Below are 17,600 nucleotides of genomic sequence, written 5' to 3' on the forward strand. Positions count from 1 at the left end.
CTGCTACTCCTACTACTGCTGCTACAAATAATAATACTGCTACTACTACTACTACTACTACTACTACTACTAATAATAATAATAATAATAATGCTACTCCTACTACTACTGCTACTACTAATAATAATAATACTGCTGCTACTAATAGTAATAATACTGCTACTAATAATAATAATAATAATACTGCTGCTGCTACTACAACTACTGCTACTAATAATAATAATAATACTGCTGCTACTACTACTGCTACTACTACTAATAATAATAATAATAATAATACTGCTGCTACTCCTACTACTGCTGCTACTAATAATAATACTGCTGCTGCTACTACTACTGCTACTAATAATAATAATACTGCTGCTGCTGCTACTACTACTGCTACTAATAATAATAATACTGCTGCTGCTACTACTACTGCTACTACTAATAATAATACTGTTGCTGCTACTACTACTGCTACTAATAATAATAATACTGCTGCTACTCCTACTACTGCTGCTACTACTAATAATAATAATAATACTGCTGCTACTACTACTACTACTAATAATAATAATACTGCTGCTGCTACTACTACTACTGCTACTACTGCTACTACTAATAATAATAATACTGCTGCTACTTCTACTACTGCTTCTACAAATAATAATACTGCTGCTACTACTAATACTACTACTACTACTACTACTACTACTACTACTACTAATAATAATAATAATAATAATACTGCTACTACTACTATTAATACTACAATAATACTGCTACTACTACTAATACTACTGCAACTACTACTAGTACTACTACTAATAATAATAATAACAACAATACTGCTACTACTACTAATAATAATAATACGGCTGCTACTACTACTACTAATAATAATACTGCTACTACTAATACTACTAATAATGCTGCTACTATTACTAATAATAATAATACTGCTGCTACTACTAATAATAATACTAATAACAATACTGCTGCTACTACTACTACTACTACTAATAATAATAATACTGCTGCTACTACTACTGCTACTACAACTACTAATACTACTACTAATAATAATAATACTGCTGCTACTCCTACTACTGCTGCTACAAATAATAATGCTGCTACTATTACTAATACTACTACTAATAATAATAATACTGCTACTACTACTAATACTACTGCAACTACTACTAGTACTGCTACTACTACTACTACTACTACTACTAATAATAATAACAACAACAATACTGCTACTACTACTACTAATAATAATACTGCTGCTACTACTACTACTAATAATACTGCTACTACTAATACTACTAATAATGCTGCTACTATTACTAATAATAATAATACTGCTGCTACTACTACTAATAATACTAATAACAATACTGCTGCTACTACTACTACTAATAATAATAATACTGCTACTACTACTGCTACTACAACTACTAATACTACTAATAATGCTGCTACTACTACTATTAATAATACTGCTGCTGCTACTAGTACTACTACTAATAATAACAATAACATTATTAATAATAAATTAGAACAAAAGTAAGACTGACATTTTACATTGTGTATCAATCAGCTATGCAGTGGATTTGTAATGGAACATCATTTGCTGTGTTACATGTGGAAGAATAGTTCTCTTTGGTTTGTACACTACCCCTACATTATCCTAGGACTTAGGACAGAATACAAGTTGCATTATTTCAATGGCACAGCTGTTACTTTACTTCCCAACAATTCTTCAGGCGTTGCCATCAGAAGTATTCATCTTGTAGTGGTAATGAATGTGTCTTGTAAGCATCCTCCATATGGGCTGCTATCCTCCACTATATGTGCTGGGGTTTAGTTTATAGACAGTGTAGATAGTACATAATACAAAACCATTTAATCTCAACATCAATATTTCAACGATTCTCTGACACATTGCCTGAATGATTTCCATCATATAGCAATATATTTGGAAGACAATTGACAGTCCTAGTATCTATAATATAACATGATTGCTACAAGATGAAAGAAATTTCTTCAAAATCCTTTTATTTAGTGTCTGAGATAGGAGATTGTAAAGAACAGGACCTGATGTACAATGCGTGTACTGTACTGTAAAATATTTGGGTGTCATAAAAGCAGCAAGAAATGAACTAGGAATGGTTTTCCGTGTGAAATACTATTCTATCGTTGTCAGTATCTTTTAATGTTGGTCTTCTTTTACAGATGAGCATCCTATAAATATAGGGTGGCCATGTCCAACGTTACTATCTATACATTACCCTTAAAGTATAGAAAATGAGCATATCATTCCTTCTATTCAGAACTAGAGATGTAGCTGAACGCTCCTGACCGGCCACATCTATAGCATCATACAAGAAACAAGTGAAACAATTTCATGTTACTCACCAGAGTTGAGAGAAGACACCGTAATGAGTAGAACAAGGCAATGAGCCCACAGGATCATATTCACCAAGAATATGCCAGCTTCAGTGATGTGCTGTCATACAGCAGATTTCTGTCACACCACAAATTAATCCTGGAAAAGACAGAGGAAGGATTTAATGCAGTTCCATCAGCAAGAGAAATCATCAGAGCGTACTTTACTGATTCAGCTGCCTCCTTCTCCGTGCTTGGATCCTGTCTCTGGATCTTAAGCCCTTCCTCATTTAACCCTCCCAATGCTTGCTGTCTTCTAATCACAATAAAAGTATTCATTCATAATGTTTCTATTTGAACTGCTATTGCCTTATCACATGGCAAACTGATCACTAGATTGGACCATGTCCACTATGTGTTTTATTTAGACTTTCATCATATCTATATAAGGCTGGATTCCCACCAGCGCTTGCTTTCTATTGGGGTATTCCGTCCCCTATACTGGTCGAAAAATGCATTTTTTGGTTGAAAACCCAGCAGACCCCATTATAGTCACTATTCGGCGGAGCCCCACATGGCGTAAACTCCATGGATTGCCCGTGGTAGAAACACAATGGAAAAAAATGTAGCATTTTACATTCACAGCAGAGTGGATGGGATTCTAGTGAATCCTGTTCCCTCTTTGTGATAAAATACACACAATGTACACACTGTGCTTTTCAAATCCATTGCAGTTTTGGAAATCGTAGCATGTCAATTATGCCTATAGAAACACCAGCGGTTTCCCTATAGGTATAATTGAAACACAGTCCACAGAGGAAATCTCTGTGGCGTTTCTGTGCAAAGTGATGTGGGAAGAACCGAAATGCATTGCGCTTTTTTGCTGCAGGACGCCATGTGTGGCCTTAGCCTGAAAGCGGATTGAGTTTGTTTTTTGGGTTCCAAAGCAAACCCAAAGAACAGAGACCCGAGCGCAGGTGTGATCTTAGCGTAATTGGTATATTATATGAAATAACACATACTATACATGTTGGTTTGAGATAAATGGTTTACATTATCCTCACAAACATCACTAGTCTAAAGGAGCCTTCACACGATGTAACGCTGCGCTCATTCTGATCATAAAAACACGTTCAGAATGAGCGCGTAAAAAGCAGCTCCCATTGACGCTCACATTGAAAGCAAAGGGAAAAAAGCCTCCCATTGATTTCAATGGGGAGCGCACGTATGCTGGCTCCCATTCAAGTCAATGGGAGCTGCTTTCTATGCGCTCATTCTGAACGTGTCCAAAAAACCCCATGTGAACTCAGCCTTAAGCTGCAATTCTAGGCAGGACATATGAACAAGTGTGTCGCAGTTCATAGCCAATAAAGCAGCAAGTTCTACTAATCTTGTAAAACCTCTTTAACCCTTGCAAAGAGCAACCTTTAAACTTAACTCCCTGAAAAGGAAAGAGTTAAAACCGTATGTTAAAGAAGACAACCAACCCAGTAACATCTATACCTCCAGATTTAACTCTATCATTTCCAGGGTATAGATCCTCGATGGAAAAGTGGTTATTAGTTGAGAACTCTCCCAGTCTGATGCTAATGTTTGATGACCTGAAGGTAAAAGTCAAGGTCATAAATCCATAGACAGCCATTCACTGTAGCCCCTTTTGAGTTCGATTGTCTGTCCCATACACATACATGCTTGCCTAAGTCAAATAGTGCATGGACATGTAATCTTTATTATTAGTAGGGAGGTCCCTATACACATTAGATGGTGGACTGAACCTGGTGAAGTTCGTGGGCCGACCAAAACACATCTAAAATGTATGAGCGGTTTTAGATTTGTGCCAAGTCTGGGATCGATCGGGCACTACTGGAGCACTGTATTCACTAAATATTTGAGGAATCGCTTTATGATTGTTAGCAGAACTGGGAATTTTTTTAAAAAAATTCTGGAATCCCTTTAGTTTGGCAGCCTTAGGTGGTTAACCATGGCCATAAATCCCCACACTGGGGCTCCTAGATCCTCAAACCCTGGAAGAGTGGTACATGGCACAGTACACTCACTGCACTATTAACAAAAACTGCAGCGTACATCATTTTATGTAGCCCATCATTTCATGGGTAGAATATTTAACAAAATATCCCGGCAGAGATAACATCTATTCAGAGAGGTCTCCCTCCTGGTCTCCATCTTCTTACTGTCCTTGCAGGACCCCTATCACCCATCTTGCTAACAGAGCTAGGTGGGCCCTAAACTAGGAGGAGGTCAGCAGGTTACTTAGAGGGCAACAGGATAGAACTAGTTCAAGGGCTAGTTAGCAAGTTAATACTGAAAAAATGTGTGTCAGTGCAGTTTTAGGAATTTGTGAATGAGAGGCAAGTGATATAAGCCTTTAGCTGTATAATGGACCCCCATGAATTCAACTGGTGGGCCCTAGGCACCCCTGCCTGACACTGCCAAGAATGGATGACAACCCCTGTCTAATGTCATTCCTTTTGGGTGTGTAGTTGGAGATGAGGTTAGAGTTGGCATGGAGTCTGTACATTTGGTTGTTCTGTCTGCAGCTGTCACATCACAAGGAACCATAGTCATAGATTGTGAGTACAGAGGGGAGCATTGCCTGTGAAAACTGGAGTGATGCCCGTCTCCTTATGGACACACCGGGTGACCGGAGTGATGTGCGCAGTGTTGCAACATTGTGTAAAGCTGTATGTTATATTTCCATACCTCCCAACTTTTGAAGAACTGAAAGATGGACAAAATGTGCAGCGCGCCGTGGCAAATTTAGCTCCACCCACTTTTATGTCGACTCCTCCCATTCTCATTCATTTTCCATGTGCCCCCACACAGTATAATCCTCCTACAGTCACCTGTAAATTATATGTCCCCCCTCTATCTCTCCCCCAGTTTTATATACACCCTTCATCTGCCCCCAGTTTCATGTCCCCCCTCTATCTCTGCCCCCAGTTTCATGTCCCCTCCATCTCTGTCTCAGATTCATGTCCCCCATCTCTGTCCACAGTTTCATGTACCCCATCTCTACCCCAAGATTCATGCCCCCATCTCTGCCCCAGTTTCATGTCTCCCCATCTCTGCCCCCAGATTCATGTCCCCTCCATCTCTTCCCCCAGATTAATGTTCCCCCATTTCTTCCCCCAGATTCATGTCCCCCCATCTCTACCCCCAGATTCATGTCCTCCCATCTCTGCCCCCAGATTCATGTCCTCCATCTCTGCCCCCAGAATCATGTCCCCCCATCTCTGCCCCCAGTGTCATGCCGTCCCCTCCTTCATCTGCCCCCAGTTTCATGTTCCACCTCAATGTCTACACACAAAAACCACTTATACTCACCTTTTCCTCGCTCCCCCGCAGCTCTCTCCGGAGTCTCGCTAACACAGTTGTAGGCGCGATGTGACATCATCACATCGCGCCTACACAGCCACTAACCGGAGTGCAGCGGCAAAGCAAGGAGCTGAGCTGTGACAGTTTCTTGCTTTAGTCGCGTATGTATTCAACTCAGATCTACGTCCTCCAGACGCAGATCTGAGTTGAAATCGGGACATACCTCCCTCCAACTGGGACCACGGGACACGTCACCGAAATCGTGAATGTCCCGCGGAAATCGGGACGGTTGGGAGGTATGTATTTCTACAGTCCATCCTAGTAAAGTTTCAGTTTTGTTATTTTCTGACTACATTACACTACACTATACCAGCAGTTGTGTGCAGGGCATGCCAGCAGGAATTAAGCTGTTGTGGATCCTACCAGCACCTAGGCATACAGGAGGTCCACCTCTGGAGAACAGAAATAAGTGGATGGTGATCTGATCATACATCCATTATTTACATTATAAAAATATAAAAGAAAAGCTGACACAGCGGATATAAGTCTGATATAGCTGTTCTGGGATACTAGGGCATAACATACTTGTAGAGATTGATGATGAGGCCTGCAGGTAATATATTACACCAATGGACTCTCAGGACCGTTCATCCACCTGTCTCTATTTCCATTAGGCGGCTCATTACTATGCATATCTGTACACATTATTAATGGATCTCACATTGAACCACCAGATGTCACTATTTCTTGCCTGGAAAATAACGGTATTATATATCCATGTGACTGCCCTGTATTTATCAAATGTCTACTTCTGAATTGTCATGTCTAAAATACTCATTGTTCCATTTTCTCCATGTAACCCATACACAGCTAGATGTATTTTATTCAGTCCATTTGGTCTGTTTTCTACAAGAATCCCTATTGCCTTATACTACTATATGCTATACAGTTGCTTTAGTCTGGTATGAACAAGCCATGAAAGGTGCAGAATTATGGCATATTTCTGATTATTGGTAGCCAGAGAAATCTTATTGTTTATTATTAATTATTGTAGTCTATAACTGGTTGTTCACGTCTGATCTTGGGAAATTCTAAATCTTGAATGCTTAAAAGGAGACAACTAAAATTTCTATTCTATATGAAAAGGACTGTAATGAAATAAATTACAATGTTGTATAAGGGTATGTCTGACATAATGTACTGTATATGCTGCAAATGATCTTTGGCTGAAAATCTGCAGCTTACGTCCGTAATTTTTCTCAGATGTAACCCTATGCACTCCATAATGTAAAGTCTGCAAAATAAAAAAATAAAAAATCCATAGTATAAATTGGTATTCTGGGATATAAACTCCATACCGTAGGTTAATTCACGTGGTAGATTTTTGCATAGCATGTCGAAATGTTTTTAAAATCTCATCAGCTTTGCTGCTACTGCACAATTCTCTATGTCCCAAGTGTAAATAACCTAATATATCCAGAAAGCAAGATTTCCAAGAAATTCCATCATGTACAGTCCTTGCATTCTGAAAATCTGAGGTGGTACAAGGATACATGCTTCACTAAAGCCCTTCTATTATCTGTATAACTGTAGATCTCAAAATCACCTTCAGCTACAGACTTGCTTGCCTTCAGTTCTTGGAATAGGTGGCAACACTTGCAGCAGATTTTTGTGGCAAAACTTTACGCAAATATAAATCAGTTCCATTTATCCAAATAAGTTTTTTCTAGTGACAACCACATGAATTTCTGAAAGTTCATTGGAAATGAATGAGAAATGTCTGTAACAGTATGTGCTGCAGGTGAAGGCACACCAATAACTAGCACTGTCAGCCATATTAGCTCTCATAGGGATGTCATTTCTGTAATTTCAACTCATTTTAACTTCCCTCTCTCAGCGATCCATGGCAGTACTAATCTCTTCTAATTTTATATTATATAATTTTAATAGAAATTCTAATTATATTTTATATAAATATAATATAAATTATAATATAATATTGTAAACATAGACTAGACAGTTGTAAAATGTCTGGAAAGCTGACAGTGCGCTGAATTCCCGATCTGTGCCCGGTGTAGAGTGCTATCGGTCCCGGTACCGTAGCGCTTTAGTGTCAGAAGCGCATTTCTGACAGTTAGCCAGTGACGCCCTTCTGCCCAGCAGCGCCTATCGCGCTGTACTGTGTGAGCGGGGAGGAACGCCCCCTCCCTCTGCTCACACAGCTCGTCCATAGACGAGTATTATCAGGAGCGGGAGGGGGGAGTTCCTCCCCGCTCACACAGTACAGCGCGATAGCGCTGCTGGGCAGAAGGGCGTCACTGGCTAAGTGTCAGAAACGCCCTTCTGACTGTAAAGCCCTACGGTACCGGGACCGATAGCGCTTTACACCAGGCACAGATCGGGAAAGCCGATAATGCGCTGAATTCAGCGCGCTGTCAGCTTTCCAGTAGTATATAAAACTGCATGTGCCCAATCTGATGAAAGGTCCTCTTTAAGTCTGTCTAGTCTATGTTTACTCCATTACTTGGCTTACTTTGACTACTAAGTTTTGGTGCAATTCTGGTGCATATTAGGGTATTTTATGCCTCACCCCTTATTTACTAAACCCGTACGAATAGTACATAGTAAATACATCATAAATCTGGTGCACAGCACGTCAGCAGTAAGTTTCTGGTACATTTAGCGTTTCAATGTATTTCACTTACACTAGGTTCACATCTGCGTTGAGGTTTCCATTCTTTAGGTCCGCTTGGGGATCCAAAAAATGGAAGCTGAGTCTTGTGTTTGGTCACCATGCAGGGATTCAGTTCCCTATTCCACCCAAAAATTGCAGCGAGAGAAAAGTCCCGTTTGCAGGACTTTTTCCTCTGCATTTTTCAAGTGGAATGGGGGATGGAATCTCTGAACAGTCATCCAAGCAGGTGTGACTGCAGCCTTACTCAGTCCGTACTCCTCTTTGATATGGCTATTTTAGACCTGGTTCATATCTGCATTCGCTTGGGAACCCCCCGAACGGAATACCACATGCATTGACAAGCGTAAGCAATGAAAGCACATGGACCCCATAGACTATAATGCGGAGTCATACGGAGTGAAAAGTAGTTCATGAATTACTTTTCATGTTCTGTGTGGACAGTGTGTGGAAAACACACAGATCCGATTGCTCACCGCTTGTGAATGTGTTCGGTATTCCATTAGGGGGGTCCCCAAGCGGAGTCCCCAAACGGAATACCGAATTCAGATGTGAGCCAGGCCTGGTTGGTTAGTGCCAACAGTACGACAACAGTATGTAAAGAAATGGATAAAGCTGTCAGCCTTGGTAATAAGTATCTGAGATGAAGCGGGGTTAGCGGGGGTTGTTTAGGACAGTGGTTAGATTGATTTATTCAACCTTATAATAACCTTAATAAGGTTATAGCTTGCCTTTTTGCTGTATTATTGAGAAATAGTAGAATTATCTACTAGTACATTTTAGGATGGAAAAGAGACATTAATGATATTTACATTGTCTAACTGTGGCTGGTGATCTGCATGAAATAATAGGATCATGATGAATTCCATACCAATCGCATAATACAGAATCATTTATTGCCATCCATCAACAATTCCATTTTCCTGATGTTTGACTAAAAGTCTTGTGACTCAGGCTTAGATGATAAGACCAACTACCTATCACAGCCGGTTGTCCAAATGCCTCAAAGCATCACATTGACAAAGGGGAATGACACAGAGACTTTGGAAATGAAAGTATTATTACCATTCTCACAATGGGCAAACAACAGATGTTCTAACAGATAAAGGTTGGTGTAGACATATATATATATGTCTAAAGAACTGACTATTCGCGTGTTTGGTGGAATTCTTTTAAACGCTTCCATTATCTGACATAAAACATGTATACGCACAGCCTTTGTAGCCCTGGACCTGCTACCAGCAACATCCATGGCATTGAATTAAGAGCCAGCATTTCATCGGCAGCCTGCATCGCCTTCCTGCTGAGTAATTTATTACGAGAACAACTGGACGCTGGAGATAATTTGACCTATGGAGTGTATGCAAGTATAATATGTATATTGCATGTTTCCCCTTCCCCATACATTGAGCATGGACAGAGAGTGCTCTGAGACTGCCGGCAAAATTTAGATTTTTACCCCGAGGGCTGCATTTCTCTTAAATTTGTCAAGTTTCTTACCAACAGTAATTCATGCAACATTAAAAAGTTAAAATATTCAGGGCATGCGGCATCACAGAGCAGAATAATTTATTCTCTCGTGTTTTCCTAAATTTTAGTAAATAATATGAAGCATACTGTATAAATGAAGGAGAGCCTATTTATTCTTATTCTTCAGTAAGTACACTTATGTAGCAGAAAGGAAATCCGTATCACAGGTTATCCCAGCGGCTGATTGATGTGGGTCTTGGCAGTCATTCGGCCTTCTATAATGAAAAGGTTCAGTGTCAGGTTCACTGTTACAAGGATTGCAGAGACAGGATTTCAATTATTCATTGTTATTCACTTTGACCTTAATGACCTTCAAGAAATCTGTTTCTAAAGACAGAAAGACGAAGGAGAGGCCACCTATGAAAAGTAACATTCAATGTTTAACAGTGCATTCATTTCAAGTCTTTTATGTAAGCGCAAACAGGAAGCAAAAATCAATTGTTTCTGAATAATGTCACCGGCATGTTTCCCTCAAGTTGCACGGGAAAAAGATTAATTTTCCCAATAATGAGATTGTATTGACACTTCCATTGCTGGATATGAAATTGTTGGTTGTTATCATTTTACTTGTCATAATGTTAGTAATCCTTCTAATCACTTTACAGACTTCATGACCAAATTTCTATTATTTTGTGTCTCTGCTTCTATGCAGATATAAGAAATGGTAAAAGACTGCAAACAAACCCTGTGCAGTCATTTTACCCCATATATCTCTTGCTAACATAACAGAAGAATGTGGCCCCCTCCCCATTGACAAATATATTAAAGCGTATGTATGAGATTAGGAACGAGGGCTGTTTTTCCCCCAGAACATCACTGCTCTTGTCCATAAGATGTGTCTGGTATATGAGCTTAGTCCAATACACAGACAAAGTCAGGGGCATAATGATCGTGGTCAGGGATGTAATGATTGACTGTGCCCGGACCTGGAGTGGTACGGGGCCCACAGCCAGCTGGAAATTGCCAGGGTCCCCGTGGCACCTTGATAGTGATTGGGGACTGTCTGGTTCTCTGATTGTTAACGGAAAGGGGCCTGGCATGCCGCTGGGCCCCATACCAATAGAAGCCTGCTCAGGGGAGAGGAGTAAAAATAAAAAATACTTACAATCACCTCTCCTGGCACTCTGATGGTGCCCAGCATTCTCTTTGGTACTCTTCCAGTTTGTGACTGAGGTCACATGCTCCAGGGGCCACTACTGGGACCTATGACTGGGCCCTAGCAGTCACACGGGCTGTGCTGGTATAATGATCTCAGCACATCCCATGTGGCTACGGAGGCCCAATCACAGATCCCAGCGGTGACCTGCGGGGAATGTGATAAACAGTTGCCTACAAAGAGGACTGAGGATGCTGCTGCAGAGAACTAGGTGGAGTGAAGATGACCAGGAGAGGTGAGGTAAAGTGAGTATAAGGGTTTTTAATTTTCCATTACCTCCCCTGGGCCTCCAATTACTATACTCTGGGGTCAGAGGTAACCCCAGTGTATAATAATAGCACCGAAACTAATTGGAGTGCCAAACATTACGAATATTTGTTGAATTTTGTGGGGTTTGCCAAAAGAGGCTCAAGAGGGTCACTGTGGGGATCTTATTATACTGTGTGGGGACCAATACGGAGCATATTATACTGTATGGGTGCAACTGTGGAGCATTATACTGTGGGGGGGGGGGGCTCTGAAGATGATATTGTACTGTTGGGTCCACTGTGGAACATTATACTGTAGGGAGGCTCTGAGGAAGATATTATACTGTGTGGGCCCTGTTCACTATTTACAGCACACCCTATCTGTTTCATAGCAGACGTGATATAACTACAGGCTGCAATAACATTGCAAGATCACTACCGTATAAATCAGATCCTGTGTAAGGGGTGGAATGAAGTGTTTAAGGCACTCTCAAAAGTACCACCGACCCTTCAAACAATTGATCAGTCGGAGCACTGGTGTAAGATCCCCATGTATCTCTTAAATCTCTTGCACTTTTAGGACCCCACAGATTATTTGATTCCCAGAGCACACAGTTCCCAGTATTGTTTCCATGCTGGACACTGCGCTGCTCACTCCCCATAATCTTGATAACTATAGTTCTGGGAATAATAGTTGCACCCCTTTCATGTATCTGAGACACCCATAACCATTGCTATCAAGAGTACACGGTAGAGAGGTGTCCGGGTAAAAATTTGCATCGGACCCACACGAGTTTAGTTATGCCACTGCACACAGTAACTGGAAAAAGAGTTAAAATGCATCTACAATTACTCTGCGCATTCTAAGCTCTGGGTTGCTCTGGAGGGGCCTCTGAGCCCGCTTGCCCTCACTGCTCTCCCGTGGCTTGACAAGTGTTAGGGCCCCTTCACACAGAGTAAACGCGCATGTATTTTGGCCTCCCTTAGCTGCCCCTTAGGTTCCTTCAGGTTATCACTGCTTCTTCCCTCCTTTCCCGCTTCGAGTTGCTCGCTCCACAGGTGGACCGTGACTCCATTTCCTCCCGTTTGAAGTATGCCCAGCTCTCTCACATTTATGCCACTCTTAAAAAAATCACATTCCCTACACAGGGCATTGTTGCCCTTTGAACGCTTGTTCCTCTCACCTATTGCTCTGGCCTACATGATCTCACTCATCTACAGTATGCTGATGGAGGAATCCGCTGTTTGCCAGCGTATACGGGTGCTTGGGAGGGTGAATTGGGGGCTTAGTTCTCACCAGACGTGTGGTCCTCTGTCTTTCAGGCATGCCATAAATTTACTATATCTTTTAAGGCACAGGAAGCAAACTATAAATTCCTCTCTTGCTGGTACAGAATACCCTCTGTCCTTCATGAGATCTACCCCTTCGTGTCGGACTGCTGCTGGAGATACAATGCTGACCAGGGAACAATGTCACATGTCTCGTGGGGATGTATGCTCCTACGGCCCATCTGGTGGGATGTTTGACATATTATGCAGACAGTCACTGGCATCGCTCTAGATGATGACCCAGCACCCCTTCTCCTCTCTATTTTCCCACATAAATTTAGGAGGCATACCCGTAAAACTACTAGGCTTCTTATTAGTGGCAGCTAGATCCCTTCTCTCTAGGCTATGGAAATCCCCCAACTCTCCCCTTGCTATTGACTTGGCTTTAGGATATCCTATGCATACAAAGTATGGAAACCTTGCTTGTGAAACTTAAACAGAATGATAGCTCTCACCAACAAACGTGGCTCCTTTGGAACCACTTCTATTACTCTGCTGAGTTTCAGTCTACCTTCCCTTCTATGTTTTCCTAACATTCCCTCCCCCTTTCTTTCTCTTCTCCCCTTGTTCACATTCTGTTACATTAATGATATGCATATATACCTGGTATTTGTTCTTGTATGTACAGTTTGACTCTACTGCAACAGAGCCTTCTTGGTTCCCCCCAGTTACTACACTTCTGCTCCCTATCCTCCCCCCAGACTTTGATGCCTCCATCTTTTCCCCTCTCCCCCTTCCCTGTATTGTACCTATTTGACATTTTGTTTGACTTGATCTTTTCTGTTCTTATGAAAAAACTTCTATAAACCTTTTAATGCAAAGACAAAGAAAAAAAAAGAAATGCTTCTACAAAATCACAGATTCTGTCATTCTAACTTCACAGAATTTGTTTATGTATGACGATTACAATAGTTGCAAAATATCCAGAGCTATAGTTGGGCTTTCCTTCACCCAGGCCAAAGGTACAGACCATTGCCCTTATTCTACACCTAAATACATAACGACTTGTCGTCACCCCCACTTAGACAACCAATACTTGGATACCGTATACTGACCAATACATAAATATGATTGGATGGATGGATGATTCCTTCTGTAAATTGGAATATGTAATAATTTATAAAGTGAAGAAAATAGAACAGCCATGCATTTATTTGTTAGTGTATACAGTTACAGAAGGAGGAGGAAAAATTACGACTTGAGCAGACCATGTAATTGAAAGTGGCAAATTATCTTTTTAATTCTCTCCTGGGCTGCAAACTTGTTAGATCTAAAGCTCTCCTTTTATGTACAAGTTCAGACACACCTGAGGCCTATCTGTAAGCTCAAAGCCTTGTGGTCCTGTGTGAAATTCTGCGGAATCTATATGACATTAGAGAAGCTATTCAGCGTTGTCCATTATCTGTCTGGAAGCAGTCCACACTTTCTGAGCGGAGGGACACAACACTTGGCTCCTGATTAAGCGGACAATCGCATCTGTCTTGGGAACGCTTTCAATCAAGAATTTCCAAATACCACAATCCAGACTTAATTATCTGCAGTCATGTGGGAAGCGAAAGATATCAATATGCATCCATTGTCATTACTGTATATAATGGCTTTCAGCACTTTGATGCTCTGCTGAATATACAGTATATATTAATAATGTTCTGAAACGCATTCCCGGAATATAGAACATAATGGAAATAGCATTCATATCGTACATTATGTTGTATTATTTTGAGCAAGTATATGATTTAACCCATTAAGGTGTCAGCTGGTGTTAGCTTTAAGGATACAGCAGTCTTTTTTGTGTATTGATTGCCGTTTCTTATTTTTCATTGCTACCATTCTAGTGACCAAGGGATGCCACCTTTGCAAAAAGTCTGTTTCTTCCTAGATACAATATTCCATGATCACATTTGAGTGGTATTATTGATAAATTGGAGCATTTAAGATCCACAGCAACTCAGCCAAGAAGAGTGAACCAGGATCTTCATTGCATAGGTTTTCATAGCTGAGCAGCTTACGTCACCAAGCACAACGCCATGCATCAGATGGAGTGTTGTAAAGTACGTCATCACTGGACTCTGACACTGACTCAGTTTTCTATCTGGTAGTCTATTGCATGAGTCTGGGTTTGGCAAATACCAAGTGAACATAATATACCTGACTGCACCGTAGACACTGTAATGTTTTGTGGAGGAGGAGTTCTTTCCCCTGAAATGGGGCAATTGCCATGAGCCTCATGGGTTTTGGGTTTTTTTTGCCTTCCTTTGAATCAACACTGTAGGGGACTGTAGGGTTATAGGTTGTACTTGATGGACTGATGTCTTCATCCAACCTCATCTACTATGTAACTATGTTGTTTTACAAGGATTGGCAGCATACCAAGATGATTTGGAAAGTCGTATGCTTTCATTTTGGGAATGGCCCTTTTCCGTTCCAGCACAACTATGTCCCAGTGCATAAAGCAAAGTCTGTAAAGATATTGTTGGGTGAGTTTAGAGTGGAAGAACTTGACTGGCCCTCCCAGAGCCCTGACCTCAACACTATCAAACACCTTTGCTATTAATCAGGATGGAGATTGCGAGCCAGGTCCTCTTGTGCAACATCAGTCTCAAACCTCACAAATACTCTTCTAAATAAATGGGCAAAAAACAAACAACTCAAATGCTAGAAATGACATCCCAGTTTACAAGAGGATACAATCTATGCTGATGGGGGGGGGGGGCACAAATGGTAAGAAAGACTGCCTTTTTATTACAATGGTATAGCCATCTTTAAAAACCAAACACCAACCAGGGTAATGGGTATAAAACTACATGAACTAGTCACCAGCCACTATAGAAAGTGAATTTGAGTACATGGAGTGTAAGTCTAAGGCCCCATGTAGCGAGTCGAAGCCAAAAATGCTTTTCAGAGAAAGTCTGAAGTCCGAGTTTTCCACTTCAGTGTGACAATGCCATCTGCCATGTTGAATACCCTATTAGACAGAACACTGGAGGGTGAACAGTCAGTACACTAATGGCAAACTAGGCCTGCTCCTGCCACTGATCCAACCTGCTGACCCAGAATACCATGGGGTCAGGGTTCAGGGTATTTGCTGGAGAAAATGAACAGTATATCTAAACCTGCTTCTTTAGGTGGTGCACATCAGTTTCATTTGTGCTTTAGGCTGGCACTGTAAATTAAAATACTGGTCCACCATGTTCAGCAAACTGTCTTGACTACCGATTCTGCTTTTTGTAGCAAAGGTGCTGGCAGAGGAGGTGGGAGTGAAGAGGGTCCTCATGGTCAGACATACGGCCAGTGGGCATCTGCTTTGTGAAAGCTGCAGCAAGCTGAACAGAACATATCCTGCTAATATGCCAATTTTGCCGACCTTTTCAAAACAGGAAACAATTCTTCCATTTTGCTCTTATAGAGTGAATCTAAAAGTATACTTATCCAATAGTCATCCCTTTGCTTAATATTAATGATACTCTTGTTAGCATATAAGCAACCAAGCATGTGACCTGTCATACTCGCCACTGTGTCCAGGCACCTAATTGATTTGTGTGTTGCTCCCCAAACTGCAATGGTCGGTCATGTTCACATTGTGATGTCATGATTACAAATTCATTATTCTGCTTCCTGCTCCATTCTCCCAGATATTGATCCCAATTATCTGATATTGATGAGTACTAGTATAGGTCATCAATATTTTTATTCCATAAACCCCTTTTAACTTGTCCATGAATATTTTATATTATATTTACATACATATAAGTATTATATGGAATAGCACTTTGCCAGGATTACATTTTTGGAAATACAAAAGTTGAGAAAACTCATTGTTAAAGATGTGTCTGGGACCCCTGTAGAACAGTAGTTTTCTGGAGCGTGCAGTTCATGCCATTGTTTAAACACCAGGCCCTTTGCAACCCACACACCATACTTATAGGAGCAGCAAATATGGCGCTGCAGTGGGGCCCTATTTACCTCTATTCTGCCTTGTGACAAAGTTGGAAACTTAAGGGAAACCTAATGAGCCCATTGAAAATTAATTCAATTCATTAGAATAAACTTCAGCTTGAATGAATTGCATTCTTTCATATCATGTATAAATTGTGAATAAAAGAACACAACAGTGTGAACAGACTCTAACATGCCATGCAAAATTCTAAACTAAAAACCAGTGAAACATGTGAACTCATGATAATACTGTACAGGCCAATTTATATCTGTGTATTTTGATAGATGAACTCAATACATCTATAAAATTACAAATGAAGCTTTGCGACATATATATGTACACACTATCGTCCATTAAACCAAAGTTAACCCCGTCATCTCACCAACCTTAGTGATGTTCTTAACTATTCCAGAATCTTCCATTGTAGAAATAGCTTTGTAAATTGCAAACTGAACCTTTTAATTAGGTCTTTTGATGGCGGCCATGTTCTTGAAGACATTCATTTGTGAGGTCGCACAAGCAATTTCACATTTTAGTTGTTTCTTAAGCTTCATCACTGGCACAGCCTTCATCTGACTTTTCTAATAAGCTTCTCTCTTCAGAGTTACCACATGATGATACTTTCACTAAAAACATGTCTGTGAGGGATGAGTAGACATAGATTGCTCCCTGTGAAGGTGACACTGGGTTTTATACTATTCAAAATATAAGATATCGTCTTGCTTTGGAATGAGCCTTGAGAGTTTGGGAATCCAGGAAAAGCTGATCAACCAACATGGAGATGACATTCAAAGTGCAGTACAATCTGAAGACAATATGGTATAGAGCAGGAGGAGCTGAGCAGATATATATATATATATATATATATATATATATATATATATATATATATATATATGGGAAAAGACTCAATTTAACTTGTCATTCATTCATTTAAAGGGGTTATGCCGCAAAGATTATTTTCCAGTTTTCACCAATCCTCATAACAGAAGTGTT

General features: G+C 40.5%; 1 protein-coding gene across 1 annotated transcript in view; it reads right to left on the minus strand.

Moving 5' to 3' along the window:
* CHRNB3 (cholinergic receptor nicotinic beta 3 subunit) overlaps positions 1-2,637 on the minus strand; it is a 39,667-nt gene extending 37,030 nt beyond the window's left edge. The window contains exon 1 of the mRNA XM_075284253.1: positions 2,407-2,637. Coding sequence (XP_075140354.1) covers positions 2,407-2,464 — 58 coding nt within the window. The 5' untranslated portion in view covers positions 2,465-2,637. The remainder of the gene's footprint in view (positions 1-2,406) is intronic.
* Between the last annotated feature and the right edge of the window lie 14,963 nt (positions 2,638-17,600).

Source organism: Leptodactylus fuscus, chromosome 1 (assembly GCF_031893055.1).
Source record: "Leptodactylus fuscus isolate aLepFus1 chromosome 1, aLepFus1.hap2, whole genome shotgun sequence".
Classification (NCBI taxonomy): domain Eukaryota; kingdom Metazoa; phylum Chordata; class Amphibia; order Anura; family Leptodactylidae; genus Leptodactylus; species Leptodactylus fuscus.